The 20,925-nt window shown below is 45.5% G+C and overlaps 1 protein-coding gene across 5 annotated transcripts in view; it reads left to right on the top strand.

Moving 5' to 3' along the window:
* Positions 1-20,925, top strand: part of REXO5 (RNA exonuclease 5) — a 48,009-nt gene that overhangs the window by 326 nt on the left and 26,758 nt on the right. For 3 of the 5 annotated variants that reach the window (XM_055233095.2, XM_055233094.2, XM_063612099.1), the window contains exons 2-6: positions 70-209; positions 10,349-10,461; positions 12,090-12,216; positions 13,283-13,379; positions 18,930-19,070. In XM_055233095.2, the coding sequence (XP_055089070.1) occupies positions 72-209; positions 10,349-10,461; positions 12,090-12,216; positions 13,283-13,379; positions 18,930-19,070 (616 nt within the window). In that variant the 5' untranslated portion in view covers positions 70-71. The remainder of the gene's footprint in view (positions 1-69; positions 210-10,348; positions 10,462-12,089; positions 12,217-13,282; positions 13,380-18,929; positions 19,071-20,925) is intronic. The other 2 variants (XM_063612101.1, XM_063612102.1) reach the window with 2 other exon arrangements.

The raw sequence follows: 20,925 nt of genomic DNA, 5'->3' as shown, positions 1-20,925 counted from the left end.
CTAGGAGGCGGCACGCGGGGGAATAGGGGCGCTGGAGTTTCCCCAGCTCTAGCTCATCTTTCTCCATAGCCATGGAGCCAGAGAGGGAAGGGACCGAGACACACCCCAGGAAGGTTAGGAAAAGGAAGCAGGCCCCAAACAAGCTCGTCGGGGCCGCTGAGGCGATGAAAGCCGGTTGGGATCTCGAGGAGAGTCAGCCCGAGGCCAAGGTGAGCAACGGGGAGCCCGAGCAGGCGGCCCTAGGCGGTTTGGAGCTCCCGGACCCTCGCCCAACCGCCGTCGGGGGCCCTGGATGCGGGCGGGCTCTCCGCCCTGGCCTCTCCGAACTTGATCCGTGATCATTAAAATGGGAATGAGTGTAATACCACCTTCCTGACACAAGGCTGTCATTGGCTGTCACTGGGATAGTGAGTCGGCCGGGTGCGGTGGCTCATGCATGTAATTCCAGCACTTTGGGAGGCCGAGGCGGGCGGATCACGAGGTCAGGAGTTCGAGACCAGCCTTGCTAACATGGAGAAATCCCCGTCTCTACCAAAAACACACACACAAAATTAGCCGGGCGTAGTAGTGGGCGACTGTAATCCCACCTACTTGGGAGGCTGAGGCAGGAGAATCGCTTGAACCCAGGAACCGGAGGTTGCAATGAGCCAAGACCACGCCATTACACTCCAGCCTGGGCAACAAGAAAGAAATTACGTCTCAGAAAAAAAAAACTGGGATAGTTGGCCGGGGGCAGTGGCTCACGTCTGTAATTCCAGCAGTTTGGGAGGCCAAGGCGGTAGCATCATTTGAGGCCAGGAATTCAAGACCAGCCTGGGCAATATAGCGAGGACCTCATCTCTTAAAAAAAAAAAAAAACTGCCTGCACATAATAGGAATGTTCATCCAACAAATATTTATTGCCAACTTCTCAGTGCCAGGAATTGTTCTATGTTCTAGTGATATCCCGGGGCACAAAAATACAATTCCTTGCCCTCGTGCAGTTTACATTCCAGTAGGGCAGGGGTCCCCAACCCCCTGTGCACAGACTGGTACCTGCCTGTCCATGGGGTCCCCAACCCACTGTCCACAGCTGGCCTGTTAGGAACCGGGCCACAAAGCAGCAGGAGGTGAGCGGTGGGGGATCGAACATTACCACCTGAGCTCCACCTAGGCATTAGATTCTCATAGGAATGTGCCAAACCTATTGTGAGCCCTATTGTGAACTTTGCATACGAGGGTCCTAGGTTGCATGCTGCTTATTAGACTCTAATGATAAATGTAATGCACTCGAATCATCCCGAAACCATCCCCCCAGCCCTTCTCCCAGTCAGTGGAAAGATTATCTAACACGAAACCAGTCCCTGGTGCCAACGGTGGGGACCCCTGCAATAGGGGAATAAAAAGGCTGATTATCTCTATCATCGTTACCATTTATTGAGAACTAAATATACTTCATTCATCCCTTCAGTCGTTCATCGGGTTTTTTTGTTTGTTTTTGTGTTTGAGACAGGGTCTCTGCTCTGCTAGACTCAGGCTGGACTACAGTGGTGTGACAAGGATCCTCCTGTCTCTGCCTCTTACAGGCATGAGCCACTGCACCCAGCCATTCGTTGGTTTTTATTGTCTGCCATGTGCTGGGGCACTGACCTAGGTGCTTGCGGTACATCAGTGAATAAAGTTCACTGCCCTAGTAGGTCTTATATTCTAGTGGGCAGAGACAAATGATAAAAATAAGTTATATAATATGTGAGAGGGGGATTAGGAATGTGATTTTTTTTTTTTTTTTTTGAGGTGGAGTCTCCCTCTGTTGCCCAGGCTGGATTTGGCTCGCTGCAACTTTCGCCTCCCAGGTTGAAGTGATCCTCCCACCTCAGTTCCACCAATTAGATGGGACTACAGATGTGTGCCACTGCGCCAGCTAATTTTTCTTTTTTTTGTAGAGACGGGGTTTTGCCATGTTGTCCAGGCTGGCCTTGAACTCCTGGACTTAAGCAATCTGTCCACCTTGGCCTCCGCAAGTTCTGGGATTACAGGCATGAGCCACTGCTTTTTTTTGTTTTTTGTTTGTTTTTTTTAAAGAGAGACAGGGTCTCCAACTCCTGGGATCAAGAGATTCACCTGCCTCAGCCTCCCATAGTGCTGGGGATTACATGTGTGAGCCACTGCACCCAGCTGAAAATTTTTTTTATTAAAGTGGGATTCCAGTTTTTTTGCCTATCAAATTTGCAAAAAAATGTTTAATGTTCCCTTCCTTCCTTCCTTCCTTCCTTCCCTCCCTCCCTCCCTCCCTCCCTTCTTTCTTTCTTTCTTTCTTTCTTTCTTTCTTTCTTTCTTTCTTTCTTTCTTTCTTTCTTTCTTTCTTTCTTTCTTTCCTTCCCTCCTTCCCTCCTTCCCTCCTTCCCTCCTTCCCTCTTTCTTTTCTTTTCTTTTCTTTTCTTTTCTTTTCTTTTCTTTTCTTTTCTTTTCTTTCTTTCCTTTCTTTCTTTCTTTTCTTTCTTTGTCTTTCCCTCTCTGGCCCAGGCTACAATCTACTCGGCTTGCTGCTGCCCGCTCCGCGGACTGCCTGGGACTGCCGGCGCGCGCCACCGCTGCCTGCCTTTTCTCCTTTGGATGCAGGCACGCGTTCGCCATCTTGGCCACGCTGGTCGCCAGCTCCTGACGCCGAGTGCTCTGCCCGCCTCAGCCTCACGAGGTACTGGGACTACAGACGGAGTCTCGCTCACCCAGTGCTCGGTGTTGCCCGGGCTGGAGTGCGGTGGCGTGGTCTGGCCTCGCGGCACCCTCTACCCCCCGGCCGCCTGCCTTGGCCTGCCAGGGTGCTGGGATTGCAGCCCCTGCCCGGCCGCCGCCCCATCTGGAAGGTGGGGAGCGCCTCTGCCCGGCCGCCCCGTCTGGGAGGTGAGGAGCACCTGTGCCTGGCCGCCCCGTCTGGGAAGTGAGGAGCGCCTCTGCCCGGCCGCCCCGTCTGGGAAGTGAGGAGCGCCTCTGCCCGGCCACCCACCGTCTGGGAAGTGAGGAGCGCCTCTGCCCGGCCACCCACCGTCTGGGAAGTGAGGAGCGCCTCTGCCCGGCCACCCACCGTCTGGGAAGTGAGGAGCGCCTCTGCCCGGCCACCCACCGTCTGGGAAGTGAGGAGCGCCTCTGCCCGGCCACCCACCGTCTGGGAAGTGAGGAGCGCCTCTGCCTGGCCGCCCCGTCTGGGAAGTGAGGAGCGCCTCTGCCCGGCCACCCATCTTCTGGGAAGTGAGGAGCGCCCCTGCCCGGCCACCCATCGTCTGGGAAGTGAGGAGCGCCCCTGCCCGGCCACCCTGTCTGGGAAGTGAGGAGCGCCTCTGCCCGGCCGCCCCGTCCGGGAAGAAGTGAGGAGCGCCTCTGCCCGGCCGCCCCGTCCGGGAAGAAGTGAGGAGCGCCTCTGCCCGGCCGCCCCGTCCGGGAAGAAGTGAGGAGCGCCTCTGCCCGGCCGCCCCGTCCGGGAAGAAGTGAGGAGCGCCTCTGCCCGGCCGCCCCGTCCGGGAAGAAGTGAGGAGCGCCTCTGCCCGGCCGCCCCGTCCGGGAAGAAGTGAGGAGCGCCTCTGCCCGGCCGCCCCGTCCGGGAAGAAGTGAGGAGCGCCTCTGCCCGGCCGCCCCGTCCGGGAAGAAGTGAGGAGCGCCTCTGCCCGGGCGCCCCATCCGGGAAGAAGTGAGGAGTGCCTCTGCCCGGCCGCCCCATCCGGGAAGAAGTGAGGAGTGCCTCTGCCCGGCCGCCCCATCCGGGAAGAAGTGAGGAGCGCCTCTGCCCGGCCACCCATCGTCTGGGAAGTGAGGAGCGCCTCTGCCCGGCCACCCACCGTCTGGGAAGTGAGGAGCGCCTCTGCCCGGCCGCCCCGTCTGGGAAGTGAGGAGCACCTCTGCCCGGCCACCCACCGTCTGGGAAGTGAGGAGCGCCTCTGCCCGGCCACCCACCGTCTGGGAAGTGAGGAGCGCCTCTGCCCGGCCACCCATCTTCTGGGAAGTGAGGAGCGCCTCTGCCCGGCCACCCATCATCTGAGAAGTGAGGAGCGCCTCTGCCCGGCCACCCTGTCTGGGAAGTGAGGAGCGCCTTTGCCCGGCCGCCCCGTCTGGGAAGTGAGGAGCGCCTCTGCCTGGCCACCCATTGTCTGGGAAGTGAGGAGCGCCTCTGCCCGGCCTCCCATCGTCTGGGAAGTGAGGAGCGCCTCTGCCCGGCCTCCCATCGTCTGGGAGGTGAGGAGCGCCTCTGCCCGGCCACCCCGTCCGGGAGGAAGTGAGGAGCGCCTCTGCCCGGCCGCCCCGTCGGGGAAGAAGTGAGGAGCGCCTCTGCCCGGCCGCCCCGTCCGGGAAGAAGTGAGGAGCGCCTCTGCCCGGCCGCCCCGTCCGGGAAGAAGTGAGGAGCGCCTCTGCCTGGCCGCCCCGTCCGGGAAGAAGTGAGGAGCGCCTCTGCCCGGCCGCCCCGTCGGGAAGAAGTGAGGAGCGCCTCTGCCCGGCCGCCCCGTCTGGGAAGTGAGGAGCGCCTCTGCCCGGCCGCCCCGTCCGGGAAGAAATGAGGAGCGCCTCTGCCCGGGCGCCCCATCCGGGAAGAAGTGAGGAGCGCCTCTGCCCGGCCGCCCCATCCGGGAAGAAGTGAGGAGCGCCTCTGCCCGGCCACCCACCGTCTGGGAAGTGAGGAGCGCCTCTGCCCGGCCACCCACCGTCTGGGAAGTGAGGAGCGCCTCTGCCCGGCCGCCCCGTCCGGGAAGAAGTGAGGAGCGCCTCTGCCCGGCCGCCCCGTCCGGGAAGAAGTGAGGAGCGCCTCTGCCCGGCCGCCCCGTCCGGGAAGAAGTGAGGAGCGCCTCTGCCCGGCCGCCCCGTCCGGGAAGAAGTGAGGAGCGCCTCTGCCCGGCCGCCCCGTCCGGGAAGAAGTGAGGAGCGCCTCTGCCCGGCCGCCCCGTCGGGAAGAAGTGAGGAGCGCCTCTGCCCGGCCGCCCCGTCCGGGAAGAAGTGAGGAGCGCCTCTGCCCGGCCGCCCCGTCTAGGAGGTGTGGAGCGCCTCTGCCCGGCCACCCATCGTCTGGGAGGTGAGGAGCGCCTCTGCCCGGCCACCCATCGTCTGGGAGGTGAGGAGCGCCTCTGCCCGGCCACCCATCGTCTGGAAAGTGAGGAGCGCCTCTGCCCGGCTGCCCCATCTGGGAAGTGAGGAGTGCCTCTGCCCGGCCACCCATCGTCTGGGAAGTGGGGAGCGCCTCTGCCCAACCACCCATCGTCTGGGAAGTGAGGAGCGCCTCTGCCCGGCCACCTATCATCTGGGAAGAAGTGAGGAGCGTCTCTGCCTGGCCGCCCCGTCTGGGAAGTGAGGAGCCCCTCTGCCCGGCCGCCCCGTGTCTGGGTAGAAGTGAGGAGCTCCTCTGCCTGGCCGCTCCGTCTGGGTGGTCTACCACGGAGGCCAGAAGCAATGTGGGGGCTGGACGTGGTGGCTCACGCCTGTGGTCCCGGCACTCTGGGGGGCGAGGCGGGTTGATCACTTCGGGCTAGGAGTTCGAGACCAGTCTGGCCAACTTGGCGAAACATGAAGAATACAACAGACAAACCAACCAACCAACTCAGTGACAACAAAACAGGTCTACCCTGGAGTCATACTCTAATTTTTTCTATTTTCCTCCCTTTCTGATCCTTTATCCCACTTTCTTTTTCTTCCTCTTCCTTCCCCCTCTTCTTTGTCAAATAGAGGATTGAGTTATTATCACTGATCCATATAAAGTCCCTCTCTCATTTATTTTAACTCCCACCCCCATTTCTATTCCCCGACTTCCCATGTGCAACCTTCCTAATATGTTTGATACGCATCTTTTTGTTTGTATGTATTTTTAGAAAATGTTTATTGTTTTTGTATGCAAAAAAAATTAATAAAAAAAACAAAACAAATGTTTAATGTTCATGTGGTAAGTGTAAGGAGATTGACAATCACGTATTTTGTTATGTTGAAACAATCTCAAACTTATAGAAAAGTTGTAAGAATAGTATCAAAACCTCCCCTCAACCAACATTTGAAAGTAGTTGCTGACACAATGGTCTTTTTCTACCCACCCCCAAGATATTTTATTATATATTCTCTATAAACCTACATAATCACAGTGCAACCATCAAAATAGGAAATTAACATGGATATATTACGACCATCTACTCCTCAGATGCCATCCAAATTTTCTGTAGTTGTTTGACTAATCCTTTTTATCAATAAGATCCAGTCTAGAATTGTGTTAAATTTGTCATGTCTCCTTCAAACAGTTCCTTAGTCTTCCCTTGATATTCATGACTTTACTGCTTTTGAATAATCCTAGGCCAATTATTTTGTTGAATGTCCCTTAAATTAGATTTGTCTGTTCTTCATTGATTAGATTCAGGTTATATACATCTTTAGCAGCAATATCACAGGAGTGATACTCTGCTCCCTTGCAGATTGTACACAATTTGATTTGTCCCATTATTGGTGATATTAACCTTGATAACTCAATTAAGATAGTTTCTACTAAACTTCTCTAAAGTTATCTTTTTCTCTGTGTAATTTTCATTCTTATTTTTTTGAGACAGGATCTTGCTGTATTGCCCAGGCTAGTCTGGAATTCCTGGGCTCAAGCAATCCTCCCACCTCAGCCTCAGTGTAGCTGAGATTAGAGGCCCAAGCCACTGCTCCCAGCTGTCTGTAATGTGCTTCCTCAAACACTTTGGGCTTATGCATTTACTTTTTTATCAGTATGATGAACTCAGTGGTACCTATTTTGTTCAGTGTGTTACTATCTTTTACTGGATTGTGATGCTTTAAATATCCAAGATTTTGTCATTAAGCTAGCTTCTGTGGCCTTTTGACATGACAACATCATTCTTTGAGCACGTCATTACTTTCTGGCACAAGAAGATATTCCTGGCTTCTATGTGCTTTCCCTGCCCCAAGCCTGGAATCAGTCATTTCTCTTAGGGTACCTGGTTCTTTTTTTTTTTTTTGAGACGGAGTCTCGCTCTGTCGCCCAGGCTGGAGTGCAGTGGCGCAATCTCGGCTCACTGCAAGCTCCGCCTCCCGGATTCACGCCATTCTCCTGCCTCAGCCTCTCCGAGTAGCTGGGACTACAGGCACCCGCCACCACATCTGGCTAATTTTTTTTTTTTTTTGTATTTTTAGTAGAGACGGGGTTTCACCGTGGTCTCGATCTCCTGACCTTGTGATCCGCCCGCCTCGGCCTCCCAAAGTGCTGGGATTACAAGCGTGAGCCACTGCACCCGGCCCCTGGTTCTTTTTAGTGTAGAATGATATTTAGATTTGGGTGCTATGGTGATGTCAATACAGATGCTTCTTGACTTAAAATAAGATTATGTCCCAATAAATCCATCGTAAATTGAAAATTTTGTAAGTTGAAAGTGTATACACACACATACTTACATTTAAATATTTTTCTGTATTTTACTTATGTGAATTCACATCAGTATCTCCACTTTAATCCAAATCCAGTAACACAGGGTTCATTCTATTCATTCTAGTTTTCTCCTTTTTTTTTTTTTTTTTGTTGAGACAAAAGTCTTGCCCTGTCACCCAGGCTGGAGTGCAGTGGCATGATCTCTGCTCATTGCAACCTCTCCCTCCCAGCAATTCTCCTGCCTCAGCCTCCTGAGTAGCTGGGATTACAGGCACCCACCACCATGCCTGGCTAGTTTTTGTACATTTAGTGGAGATGGCGTTTGACCATGTTGGCTGGTCTTGAATTCATGACCTCAAGTGATCTGCCCACCTTGGCTTCCCAAAGTGTTGGGATTACAGGCGTGAACCACCGCGCCCAGTCCATTTTCATATTTGTAACTTCCTTCACTAACAATGAGAAATCCGACACCCAACATCTTCAATATATTTGATCAATCCTTATTGCTGCCGCTGACCCACCCTCACACCCTCTTGACTCTGCTTAGGCTCTGTCACCCTGCACTGGCTCCATCACCTTGTACCATGTCATCTTCCTTTGTGAGCACCCTCATCCTATGACAGGTGGTTGCCACCATCCCTCTCAGGTTTATACCCTCATCCTGTTCAGGCTTTAAACCTTGCAACAGGCTGCTACTGTCCCTCAGCATTGATGCCCTCCTTACCCTAAATAGTTTCTGACATCTGATGTCAGGACTCACTGCCCTCCCTCCCTTCCTTCCTGTATGGGTGACCTCCTTGTGCCACTGAGGCTTTGACACCCCACACCAGAGAACCCTCCTGCATGAATGTCCTGGGCTTCTGCTCCTAGTCCTGGACTGTCTCCTCTACAGGACACCTTCCTCACCCAACTCAGGCTCTTGACATCCTATGCCTGGCAACCAGGGTTACTCACCGCCATATAGACTCCATCTTGCTCAATCTCACCTTATTAATCTCATGTTTTTATCTGGTAAAAACAAACTGGCATATTCTTTCAGGAGTTCATTTGAATCAGGAATTGATCCTAAGAAAGTAGATAGATATACAAAGGTGTCTGTACAAGGATGTTCATCATAATGTTGTTTGTAATTTAGAAAACCAGTGTTATCAATAGGGAATTTTTTTCAGATATATTATAAATTTTCAGGTAAATTTAGAAAATGGACTATTATTCAAGTATTAAAATTGATTTTTTTAAACTGGTATGGAAAGATACAGATTAAGTTCGGGAGTAAGGAGTTGGTTTCAAAAAAGAATGATTGATAAAATCCACTGCGGGCTGTATAGTATAGAGATAAGCCTGCATTTCAGTCTTGGTTCTATCATTTATTTGTCTCTCCAATTTATCTGTAAAATGGGGATAATAGTAGTACACACTTACAAAGTTGTGAGAATTAAATGATTTAATGCATGTAAAGTGATCAGAACTGTGTCTCGCTAATGTAAGAGTTTAACATTAGCTTAAGGCCGTGGGAAGACATTAGCAATAATATCTGATGTTTATTAACTACTTATGTCAGGCACTAGCCTCAGTACATTGTACTTGAACTATTTCATTGGTCCTCCCAATTATTTAATGAGATAAAATTATAATTACTCTCTAGATGAAGAAACTGAGTCCTAGAAAGGCTATGGCACTGGTCCAAGATGATAGAGCCTAGTGTTTGAACTCAGGTAGTATGACTCTAGGGCTTGAGCTTCTAACCGCTATACTCTGCTGCCTCGCAGACCAAAATGAAAGTGGTGATTACCTCTAAGTTGTACTTTTATTTTAATTATCTCTGAGGTAACTTCCTTCACTAACAATGAGAAATCCGACACCCAACATCTTCAATATATTTGATCAATCCTTATTGCTGCCGCTGACCCACCCTCACACTGACTTTTATTTTCATTTCTCTGTATCATTTATTTTACAATTCTCTGTTACTGAGTCTTTTATAACAAACACAAATTACTTGAATAAACAAATATAGGCTGGGCGTGGTGACTATAGGCTGGGCGTGGTGGCTCATGCCTGTAATCCCAGCACTTTGGGAGGCTGAGGAGAGCAGATCGCTTGAGCTCAGGAGCTCGAGACCAGCCTGGGCAACATGGTAAAAACTCATCTCTACCAAAAATACAAAAAAAATTAGCCAGGTGTGGTGGCATACATCTGTGGTCCCAGCTACTCAGGACACTGAGGCGGGAGGATCGCTTGAGCCTGGGAGGCAGAGGTTGTAGTGAGCCGAGATAGCACCACTGTACGCCATCCTGGGTGACAGAGTGAGACTCTGTCTCAGAAAAGAAAAAAACAAGTATAAGTTCAAAGCCTTTTTAAAGGGGTTGGGAGCTTCACTGAACTCTTGTTGTCCAGGGGATAAATTCTGATTCATTAGCTTAGGCTGCATTGATCTATGATCTGGCTCCTGCTTCCCTCTCCTCATACCTCCACAATAATGCAACATGCAATCCTGGCTCCTTGCCAAACCATAATACATATTGAATGCGATGTTCCCTCCAACATGGCATTATTTTCAAGGCTCAGCCTCAGTATTTTCATCTCAGTAGCCTTCCCCAAACTCTCTAACCCCTAAGGCAGTTAGACTCCTTGTTCTCATACGTTTGTAATAGGCACTTACCCACACTGTGTTGGAATTAGCTATTGCTTTTTCTCCCTAGTAGAATGGACTCTTTGAGAGCGTGAATTATGTTTTATTTATCGTATTCCTAGCATGTAACCAAGTATCTATAATTCAGTTTTGTGTCAATGATAGTTAAATACTTTATTAATAATGTCATATCTACCACATATTATTTTAGACCATCATTTTCAATTAATTAGCACTTCCTTATGTTAGAATATACCTGTATGTTAAAGTAATCAGAAGCTAGAATAATTTAACTTGCTTTTTTGGTATTCTTGATAACCAATAATGGCTTGCTACGCCCTGATTAATCTTTACAGAAAGCCCGCTTATCTACCATTTTATTTACTGACAACTGTGAAGTAACCCATGACCAGCTGTGTGAATTGCTGAAGTATGCAGTTCTGGGCAAATCCAATGTTCCAAAACCCAGGTATGAAATGAACTTAAATGGTGGGTATTGACCAGAGGTTTCTTATTTTTTTTTACCTCTCCTGAGGCTCCATCATTCAAACCAGAGGTTTCAAACTGGCTTATCGACATTATTTTTTTGCTATGCAGCATGTCCTAAATTTTTTTATGATGGCTACCAAGTGTTAATTCTGGACCTGTATAAAAATCTACATTTTCTTCTTCCAGAAACTCAAAGATGGCAGCTATCCCTATATTCCCACATGGCAACAATTTGTCAAAGCTGAGTGGTGGTCTCCCCCTTTATATGGGACATGTATACTCCAATGTCCTACCTGGCCTGCTTCCCATATTTACAGTATCTGTCTGGCCATTATAGATATTGTAGTTTGTTTCCCCTGATGCAGACTCAGTTGAAATAACAATGATAGCTGAAGAATTCCAGTTAATCTTTTTTCTTTCTTTTACAAATAAAAGGCAAAGAGAGCCCAGGCATAGTGGCTCACACCTATAATCCCAGCACTTTGGGAGGCCAAGGTGTGAGGATCGCTTGAGTCCCAGAGTCTGAGACCAGCCCGGGCAACATAGCGAGACCCAGTCCCTACAAAAAAAAAAAAAAAAAGAGAATCTTACTATTCTGATGTTGTCGGTGCCATTATTAAGTGTCTTATGAAAAATATTTTTTATGTATGCAAATAATACACACATCTTTCTTGGGGAGGTTGTTATGAATTGGCTAGCTACTTTCAGAACTATCTTCTCCATCAACAATTACAGCCATCAGTCTGTCAGTTTATCTAAAACTGTTTTTTTTTTTTTTTTGGTAGGTTTGATGTCTCTATTGCAACTACCCAACTTGGCCATTGTAGCCCAAAGCAGCCATACATAATACATAGACAAATAAGCATGACTGTAGTTTAATAGTCTTATTTACAAAAGTGGGTAGAGCAGGATTTGACATTTTTTGGTGGGGGGGAATGGAGTCTCGCTCTGTCACCCAGGCTGGAGTGCAGTGGCACGATCTCTGCTCAATGCAACCTCCACCTCCCAGGTTCAAGTGATTCTCTTGCCTCAGCCTCCAGAGTAGCTAGGATTATAGGTGCATACAACCACGCCCAGCTAATTTTTTTGTATTTTTTTTTAGTAGAGATGGGGTTTTGCCATGTTGCCCAGGTTGGTCTTGAACTCCTGACCTCAAGTCATCCACCTGCCTCGGCCTCCCAAAGTGCTGGGATTACAGGCGTGAGTCACCGTGCCCGGCCAAACTGAATTTCTTAAAGCCAGCCATTTGATTCCCTGGTTTAGGAAGGACTGCAGAGTAGGTTGGTATCTTAGGGATGACTTTGTAAAGTGAGCTTAGTTCTGATTCCAAACAAATCTTAATCAATAGGACAGTGAATTTAAATGCATTGCATTTTGCTTGGTATTTTACTGGATTTGAATACAACAAGTATTTATCTCTAGGGATCCTTGTTTGAGTTTTGTGCAATAATGGCTGTCTTCCAGTTCCAGGCAGACAGTGAATGGTGATAAATTCTATTAACTCTCACTCACTGCTTTTCCTGCTCCTTCTCCCCTATTTCCCCTCTATATGTCTGTAACTGACTTAAGGCCATCTGTCTTAACTGTGTTGGTTTGATTTCTTGGCAGCTGGTGCCAGCTTTTTCATCAAAACCACCTAAACAACGTAGTGATTTTTGTTCTTCAGGGAATGAGTCAGCTACACTTTTACAGGTTCTATTTGGAGTTTGGATGTCTTCGAAAAGCATTCAGACATGTAAGTTAAGAAAACTTTGTACTAGGGGCTGAGTCTGTTTTCCCATTCTGAGACTAATACATGTGTCAGGGACCATGCTCCTTGGCAACCTAACTGAACAAACAGTACGGGATGTAGAAAGCAAAAGGACCTTAGAGGCCTCATGTAGATTTGTCTCTGATTTTCTTTGGAAATCTAGGCAAACTCTTATTCCCAGGTTATAATCTGTAGCTCCTAGGTTGATATTGTTCTATTTTATTTGGGCTATGGTGTTTTCAGAAATTATAAAATATATATACAAGCTGTGTTTTCTACCTCTCTTTAAAAAAATCGCAAGATTGGGCACCCTTAACACAGTATATGGAACTGAATAGCAGTTGTCATCTTTAAAAAGAGGCGCCTGCTGTCCATTTTCCCGTAGCCTCTTCCATTTCCTAGTGACCCATTTCATCCATTTATTCCTGAAGGCATTTGAGTTGGTGAGCCCTAATTTAACCTCCCTGGGTCACCATTTTCTTTTTTGCTTTCATTTATTGAGCACTTCCTGTGTATCAGGCTCTCTATTAACCATGGACCACATGCTACACATATCGTCTTTAATTATCACAATAGTCTTATAAAATAGATACTTTTAAATTTCCATTTTGTACATGAGAAACTGAGTAACTTGCTCAAGTTCCAGCTAATAAGTGGTAGGGCTGAAATTTAAGCCCAGGTGAACCTGAAGCTGAAGCTCTCAACCTTTTTGCCGTGTGGTACCATCTATTCTGATGGCAATGGCATGCTTTCCAATGAAATAATAGAATTGGAAGAACTTTGAAAATACAAAGGGACTTTTCTTGTCTAAGTTGTATATTTCTGTAAAGTTTGTCTTTTTTACAATATATAATCATAGGGATCAGTTAGTGTTGTGTGGCTTCATTTACTTAGTCACTTTTCTGTATTAAGGAAACAGTTCTCATTTTAAAATGCTAACAATTACTGTCTAGAACTTTCAAAGCACTGAGCTGACAATAAAAGTCCAGGCCTTTCACAGTATTTTAGCTGTTTTCAACCATTTTTGTAAAACCTGTTAACATATTTTCAGAAATTCCGCTTGCCTCCACCATCATCTGATTTTCTAGCTGATGTTGTTGGGCTACAAACTAAACAAAGAGCTGGAGATCTGCGCAAGACAATGGAAGGTATAGCTATGATGCTGGTTTGATGATTTGCTCACTCTAAAAGATATGGATATGATTGTAAGTAGGTTTAGCACAACAACACTCAATTCTAACTAAAGCACAAAAACAATTTTTGTTTGTTTTTTTGAGATGGGGTCTCACTCTTGTCACCCAGGTGTGAGTGCAGTGGCGTTATCACACAGCTCACTGCAGCCTTGACCTCCCAGACTCAAGCAGTCCTCCCACCTCAGCCTCCTGAATAGCTGGGGAACTACCAGCGTAGGCCACATCTCCAGCTAATTTTTTTTGTTCGTTTGTTTTGAGAAACGGAGCTCCACTGTGCTGCCCAGGCTGGTCTCAAACTCCTGAGCTCAAGTGATCTTCCCACCTTGGCTTCCCAAAGTGTGGGGATTAGAGGCATGAGCCACCATACCTGGGCCACAAAAACAGTTTTTTTAAGGAAAAATGGGCAGGTACCCAGGGAGGTTAGATAGCAGGAACCACAGCCAGGGTTCATGCCTCAGAAACAATCTGGTTAGATAGCTAAGGATACCTGGATATCACTGACGTTGGACTCTTATGAATTACTGTGAATAATTTCTAAACTGTCACTGTGTCTTTGTATCCACCAGTGTACAGGTGGGAAGGAAGATCTTGCCTTTGACTAATATAAGCGATACCTGCTGATACTACTCACAGTGAAGAATAGGCAGGAGGTTTAGATACTAGCCAGCTGAAAGATTCATGATAGCAGTGTGTTTTTCAAACTGGGGGTTGTGTCCTATTAGTAAGTTATAGCTAGTCTTTTTGGTTTTGCAGGGAGGTGAGTGATAGAGTAGCATAGGACTTATCAGAGTTAGTTGCATATAGTAAGGTTAGGTATTGTTCAATGATACTCTGTTTCGTGTTCAGAAATAATTAATTGAATAATTGCACTGAGGGAACATGAAAAAGTAGTGAGGAATAACTTGATTTCTTATCTCCTCTAGAAATGTGCTTGCATTATCCTCTGTCCTAATCCCCACTTCTAATTTTCTTTCTGTTCTCTTCTTCTCATGGATGCCCATTTTTGATCTGCAGTTGTATTTGATTTGATCTGCACTGTATTTTAAACATCTGTGATTAAATCATAGAGTAATCATTATGAGATTCTAGGTTCAAGTAAAAGCATCATGTTGTGAAAGAAAAGATGTAATCAGGAAAAAGAAATTTGACACGTTTGAAGAGTACAGCTTGTTGGACATGCTGAGAAGAATAGGAGGAGGTAGTGATGAGAGACAAAGCTGGAAAGGCAGATTAAAGCCATATCCTGCAGGCTTTGTTTTTATTTTATGTTTTATTTTTATATTCTGTACCAGCCACGGAGAGACAACTTACAGGCTTTGAATGTCATGCCAAAAGAATTTGGATTTTATTCTGTAGGCCTTGAGGAGCCAGAGAGGTTAGGGCAACTTCTCCATCCTCCTAAGTATTTCACTTCATCTTCCCATGCTAAATATCAGAGTCCCCAAGGCATAGTCCCTCACACTCTGATCTTCGTTAATCAATCTTTCCTTCGGAGCATTCATCTGTTTTTGCCAAGTTTACCTATTAGTTTTCTTTGAATGACTCCTGTATCTTTATCTCTAGGTCTGATGCCCCAGATTGCAGGCCTGCATTCTCAACTGCCTGCTGAATATTCCAGTTGCTATTTGGATATTCTACTGTCCTCAGTCATAACATAGCTAAAAGCGTTTTTCTCATCCTCAAATAATGGTCTCTTCATATTCCCTCTTGTTGGTGTCATTTTTCTCTAAGACACCAGTGTTGAATTTTACAATTTTCTTTTGGCTCCCTATCCCCAAACTGTCTGCATGCCTAATTCCCTTTGCTCCTATAAATCTCTATTCAGATGTCAGTTTAACAGAGACCTTCTCAGATCATCCTATACAAAATATATGACAGTATCCTTTTTCCTGCCCCAATATTTCCTATCCTTTTCTCCTCCTTTTCTTCAAAGCCTTTATCTTACCTGATGTATTACATGTTTATTTGTTTATTATCCATATTTCCAACTATAAGTTAAATTTCATGAGGAATTTTGTTGGTTTTGTGCATTGGGGAATTCCTAGTGGCCAAAACAGTGCCGGGTGTATAATAAAGTTATAAATATTTAAATATTTTACTAGCTGAATTATTTTTTCACCATGTTCTACCAGTTTTTCGTGTATGTTTTATATATCCCTTTTCCTCTATCCCTTCCACTACCTTAATTCAGATGCTGTAACAACTTCTTTTTGAAACAGTCTCGCTCTGTCACCGAGGCTAGAGTGCAGTGGGATGATCCCAGCTTACTGCAACCTCTGCCACCCGGGTTCAAGCGATTTTTGTGCCTCAGCCTCCTGAGTAGTTGAGACTACAGGCGTGCACCACCATACCGGCTAATTTTTGTATTTTTAGTAGCGACAGAGTTTCACCATGTTTGGCCAGGCTGGTCTTGAACGCTTGGCCACAAGTGATCCACCTGCCTCAGCCTCTTAAAATGCTGAGAGTACAGGCATGAGCCACTGCACTTGGCCTGTTTTCTTCAACATTTATTTTAAGTTCTGGGGTACATTTGCAGGATGTGTAGGTTTGTTACATAGGTAAATGTGTGCTGTAGTGGTTTACTACACGGATCAGCCAATCACCTAGGTATTAAGCTCAGCCTCCATCAACTATTCTTCCTGATGCTCTACCTCCACCAACCCCTCTGACAACCCCAAATGTGTGTTGTTTACTCCCCATGTGTCCATGTGTTTTCATCATTCAGCTCCCTCTTATAAGTGAGAACATGTGGTGTTGTTTGGTTTTCTGTTTCTGCATTTGCTGAGAATAATGGCTTCCGGTTCCATCCATGTCCCTGCAAAGGACATGGTCTTGTTCCTTTTTGTGGCTGCATAGTATTCCATGGTGTATATGTACCACATTTTCTTTATCCAATCTATCATTTATGGGCATTTGGGTTGATACCATGTCTTTTCCACCTGCACATACCTTTATAATAGAATGATTTATATTCCTTTAGAATATACCCAGTAACAAGATTGCTGGATCAAATGGTATTTCTGCCCCTAGCAGATGCTCATAATTTTTTGGCCAGAATTACTGTAAAGCCCTTTCTAGCCTCTTTCTACTTCGCTTTCTTTCTTTCTTCATTTCTTTCCTTTCCTTTCCTTTCCTTTCCTTTCCTTTCCTTTCCTTTCGTTTCCTTTCCTTTTTTTCTTTCTTTCTTTCCTCCTTTTTTTTTTTTTTTTTTTTTTTTAATTTAGGCTTGGCGCAGTGGCTCACGCCTATAATCCCAGCACTTTGGGAGGCTGAGGCAGGTGGATCACCTGAGGTCGGGAGTTCGAGACCAGCCTGACCAACATGGAGAAATCCCATCTCTACTAAAAATACAAAATTAGCCGGGCGTGGTGGTGCATGCCTGTAATCCCAGCTACTCAGGAGGCTGAGGCAGGAGAATCGTTTGAACCAGGAGGCAGAGGTTACAGTGAGCCGAGATCACGCCATTGCACTCCAGCCTGGGCAACAAGAGCAAAACTCCGTCTCCAAAAAAAAAAAAAAAAATTTAGAGGCAGGATCTCCCTCTGTTGCCCAGGCTGAAGTGCAGTGGCACAATCTAAGCTCACTGCGGTCTCAAACTCCTACATTCAAGCGATCCTCCTGCCTCAGCCTCCTGAGTAGCTAAGACTTGCAGTCATGCACTACCATGCCTGGCTAATTTTTGTTTTTGTAGAGACTGGGTCTTGCTCCATTGCCTAGGGTGGTCTCAAACTCCTGGACTCAAGCAATCCTCTTGCCTTGGCCTCCCAAATTGCTGGGATTACAGGCATGCCATGCACCCAGCCTCTACTCCATTTTTTACAAATCTTTGAGGTCGATATTTCTTAAAACAATGCTTTAATTACATCACTTCCGTTCTCAGGAGCTTTTTGTGGCTCCCCATTACTCATTGAATGGTAGACAAAAGTTAATTATGCTCCTGTCTCAACTTTATTTCCTATGCTCGTCTCTTGCACAGACCTTTTTTTCTTCATTACTGGTCTACTGCCAAACCAAGTTTACTCTACATTTCTATCTTGCCTGGAATGCCCTCTTCTACTTATGATACTTTGGCTCTTTTCTTTACAAGGACCAGCTACTCACTTAGGCCATCTTGAGCAAATATTGTTTGAAGAAGGACGTATGTGGGTAGAAAGCCAGCAGGAACCTAAGTGCCCCTAGTAAAGAGATTTTCTCCAACCCTTTCATAGCATCTACTTATCTGTGTATTTTCTTTTCTCTTCTGACTAGTCAGTTCTCTCTCTCTCTCTCTCCATATATATATATATATATATATTTTTTTTTTTTTTTTTTTTTTTTTTTTTTTTTGAGACAGAGCCTCGCTCTGTTGCCCAGGCAGGAGTGCAGTGGCACAATCTCTGCTCATTACAACCTCCGCCTCCCGAGTTCAAGCAATTCTTATGCCTCAGCCTCCTGAATAGCTGGAATTACAGGTGCATGCCACCACACCTGGCTACTTTTTGTGTTTTTAGTAGAGATGGGGTTTCACCATGTTGGCCAGGCTGGTCTTGAACTCCTGACCTCAAGGGTTCCACCTACCTCAGCCTCCCAAAGTGCTGGAATTACAGGTGTGAGCCACTGTACCTAGCCCAGTTCTTTATATTTTTTAGTGAAAATCCTTAAAGCAGGCAGTCTGATGAACTTAACTACTCAAGATTTTCCCTCTAAGAGCATGTCTTGATAAGGAATATCAAGTCATTGATCAATCTATAGATGATCTCTCTTGAGCCAGGTCATACCCTTAATCCAATCAGTAATGGTCCCTGGTTAAAGAACAAGCTTTTGCTGCTTAAATAGGTGGCTGAGGGTGGAGTATATTTAGCTAGAATGAACCGTAAGGGAGAGACAGGCACTGTAAAGAACAGGTTGAATATACCAACTATCTGAATTCTGTCTTTTTTTTAAGACTCAATCTTTTCCTTTCTTGATCTCTGACATTCCATCGTGAAGTATATTCCTCCTCCTATCCCTTTATTGTTTTAGCTCATTTGGGACTTTATTTTCTCTGTGTTTTTTTGTTTGTTTGTTTTGAGACGGAGTCTCGCTCTGCTGCCCAGGCTGGAGTGCAGTGGCGCGATCTCGGCTCACTGCAATCTCTGCCTGTCGGGTTCATGCCATTCTCCCACCTCAGCCTCCCAAGTAGCTGGGACTATAGGCATCCGCCACTATGCCCGGCTAATTTTGTTTTTGTATTTTTAGTAGAGACAGGGTTTCACCATGTTAGCCAGGATGGATGGTCTCGATCTCCTCACCTCGTGATCCGCCTGCTTTGGCCTCCCAAAGTGCTAGGATTACAGGCGTGAGCCACCACACCCTGCCTCTCTGTGTTCTTATAATTGTAATAGATTGCAAGCCCCTAAATGGTTGGGGCTGAGTTTTATACATCTTTTGATCTTCCTTGTGCTTAGCCTATACAACCTTAGGAGACATGTCTTCTAGGGTTCTTAAACACACATTCTAATATATGTTCAATTGTTTTTCTTTCAGGGCCTTTACCTTCTAATGCAAAAGCTGCCATCAACCTTCAGAATGACCCCATCATTCAAAAGTATGGCTCTAAGAAAGTGGGCTTGACCAGATGCCTTCTGACAAAGGAGGAAATGAGAACATTTCACTTTCCATTACAAGGTTGGCTTAGGCTTAATCTGATATTGCTAACAATGTAAGAATATCTAACAGCTTATTTAAATACTACTGTTGGAGATTCATTTATCTGGCTGTTTTCTGAGTGGCTTATTCTTATTTCATCTTCTGTTAATGAGGAAATATCTTCAGCACAGTGTATCTCAAAGTGTGTGATGTATACTGTATTGGCAAAGTGATGATTTTAGGTAGTACATGAATGTGACATTAAATAGCATTGAAATAATATTTAATAAGAAAGTTATTCCCTTTCCTTTTCATTCAGTTTTCTTTCATTTCTTCTTAATATATTAAAAACAGTCAGTATGTCTTTAACATTTTAACACTTTTCCAATACTTCTAATTCTCCTTCCACACTGCCCCCATATTTCTTTAACAAATAGAGCAGGTCTAGGCTCGGAGCCTTGGTCAATTATATAGCAAGAATTTAATAAAAGTACTTTGATTTCATTTTATTTTCTTTGTTACTTCCTAATTATAGCAATGATAATTAAATTTCCTTTTTTTAAAACTGAGATATAATTTAACATACCCCACAATTCACCCACTTAAAGTTATAATTAAGTAGTTTTTACTATGTTCACAGAGTTGTACAGCCATCACCACAATTTTAGAACACTTCTATCATCTCAAAAGAAACCCTGTATTATAATTTCCCTTCAACTCCCTGAGCCTTTGACAACCATTAATCTATTTTCTATATATAGATTTACCCATTCTGGGTATTTCCTGTAAGTGGATGTGCAATATGTGGTCTTTGTGACTGGCTTCTTTAACTTAGCATAATGTTCTCAAGCTTCATCCATGTTGTAGCGTGTATCAGTACTACATTTATTTTCACTGCTTAATGATACTGCATTGGATAGACTGTTCATCAGGTGATGGACATTTGGGTTGTTTCCACTTTTTAGCTATTATGAATAATGCTGCTATGAATATTCAGGTCCAAGTTTTTTGTGTGGGCACATGCTTTCATTTCTGTTGGGTATATACCTAGGAGTATAATTGCTGGGTCATGTGATAACTCTGTGTTTAACCTTTTGAGGAACTGTCAGGCTGTGAAAGCAGCCGTACCATTTTACATTCCCACCAGCAGCATATGAGGTTTCCAGTTTCTGCACATTCTTACCAACATTTATTATTATCTTGTTTGAATATATCCATACTAGTGTGTATGAAGTGGTGTCTCATTGTGATTTTGATTTGCATGTTTCTGTTGGCTGATGATTTTGGGCAACTTTTCACGTGCTTATTAGTCATTTTATAGCTTCAGAAAACTGTCTATTCAGATCCTTCGTCCATTTTTAAATTGGGCCATATTTTATCATGGAATTATTGGAGTTCTTATTTTCTGGATGCATACATTTTATTTTTTTAATTTATTTTTTTAAGTTGATGTAAGTGTGTTTTATAGGTGCCAGGCACCATACTAAGTGCCTTTTCGTACATTAACTGGCAGTCCTATGATATATGAACTAAATTTTAACTCCATTTTATACATGGCTTTTTTCTCTATTTATTTTAACATATTTATAACCATCTTTTTCTTGAGGTTGCACTACTGTCACATGAGCATGTGGTAAGGACAGTACTGCTAACACCTATAAAACACCACTGATAATATAGATAAGGTAGGCAGCAAGTATAGTGTCTCTGAGATTTGGGGCTGCCTTTCTTCTCTGGGATAGACCATCTTTTGATTCTTTTCATTGCGATTAGTTGGAAATTTCACAGTACCGGGAATCAGAAATTGGCCCCCTTTGTTCCGTGTCAAACAAGATTTAGATGTTACCTTTACTGCTCCAGCCTCTGCCTGAAGGTAGAAATCTTCAACAATTCA

This window comes from Symphalangus syndactylus, chromosome 11 (assembly GCF_028878055.3).
Source record: "Symphalangus syndactylus isolate Jambi chromosome 11, NHGRI_mSymSyn1-v2.1_pri, whole genome shotgun sequence".
Classification (NCBI taxonomy): domain Eukaryota; kingdom Metazoa; phylum Chordata; class Mammalia; order Primates; family Hylobatidae; genus Symphalangus; species Symphalangus syndactylus.
Note: the sequence above shows the minus strand (reverse complement) of the source record. Positions and strands in the feature narration are given on the sequence as shown.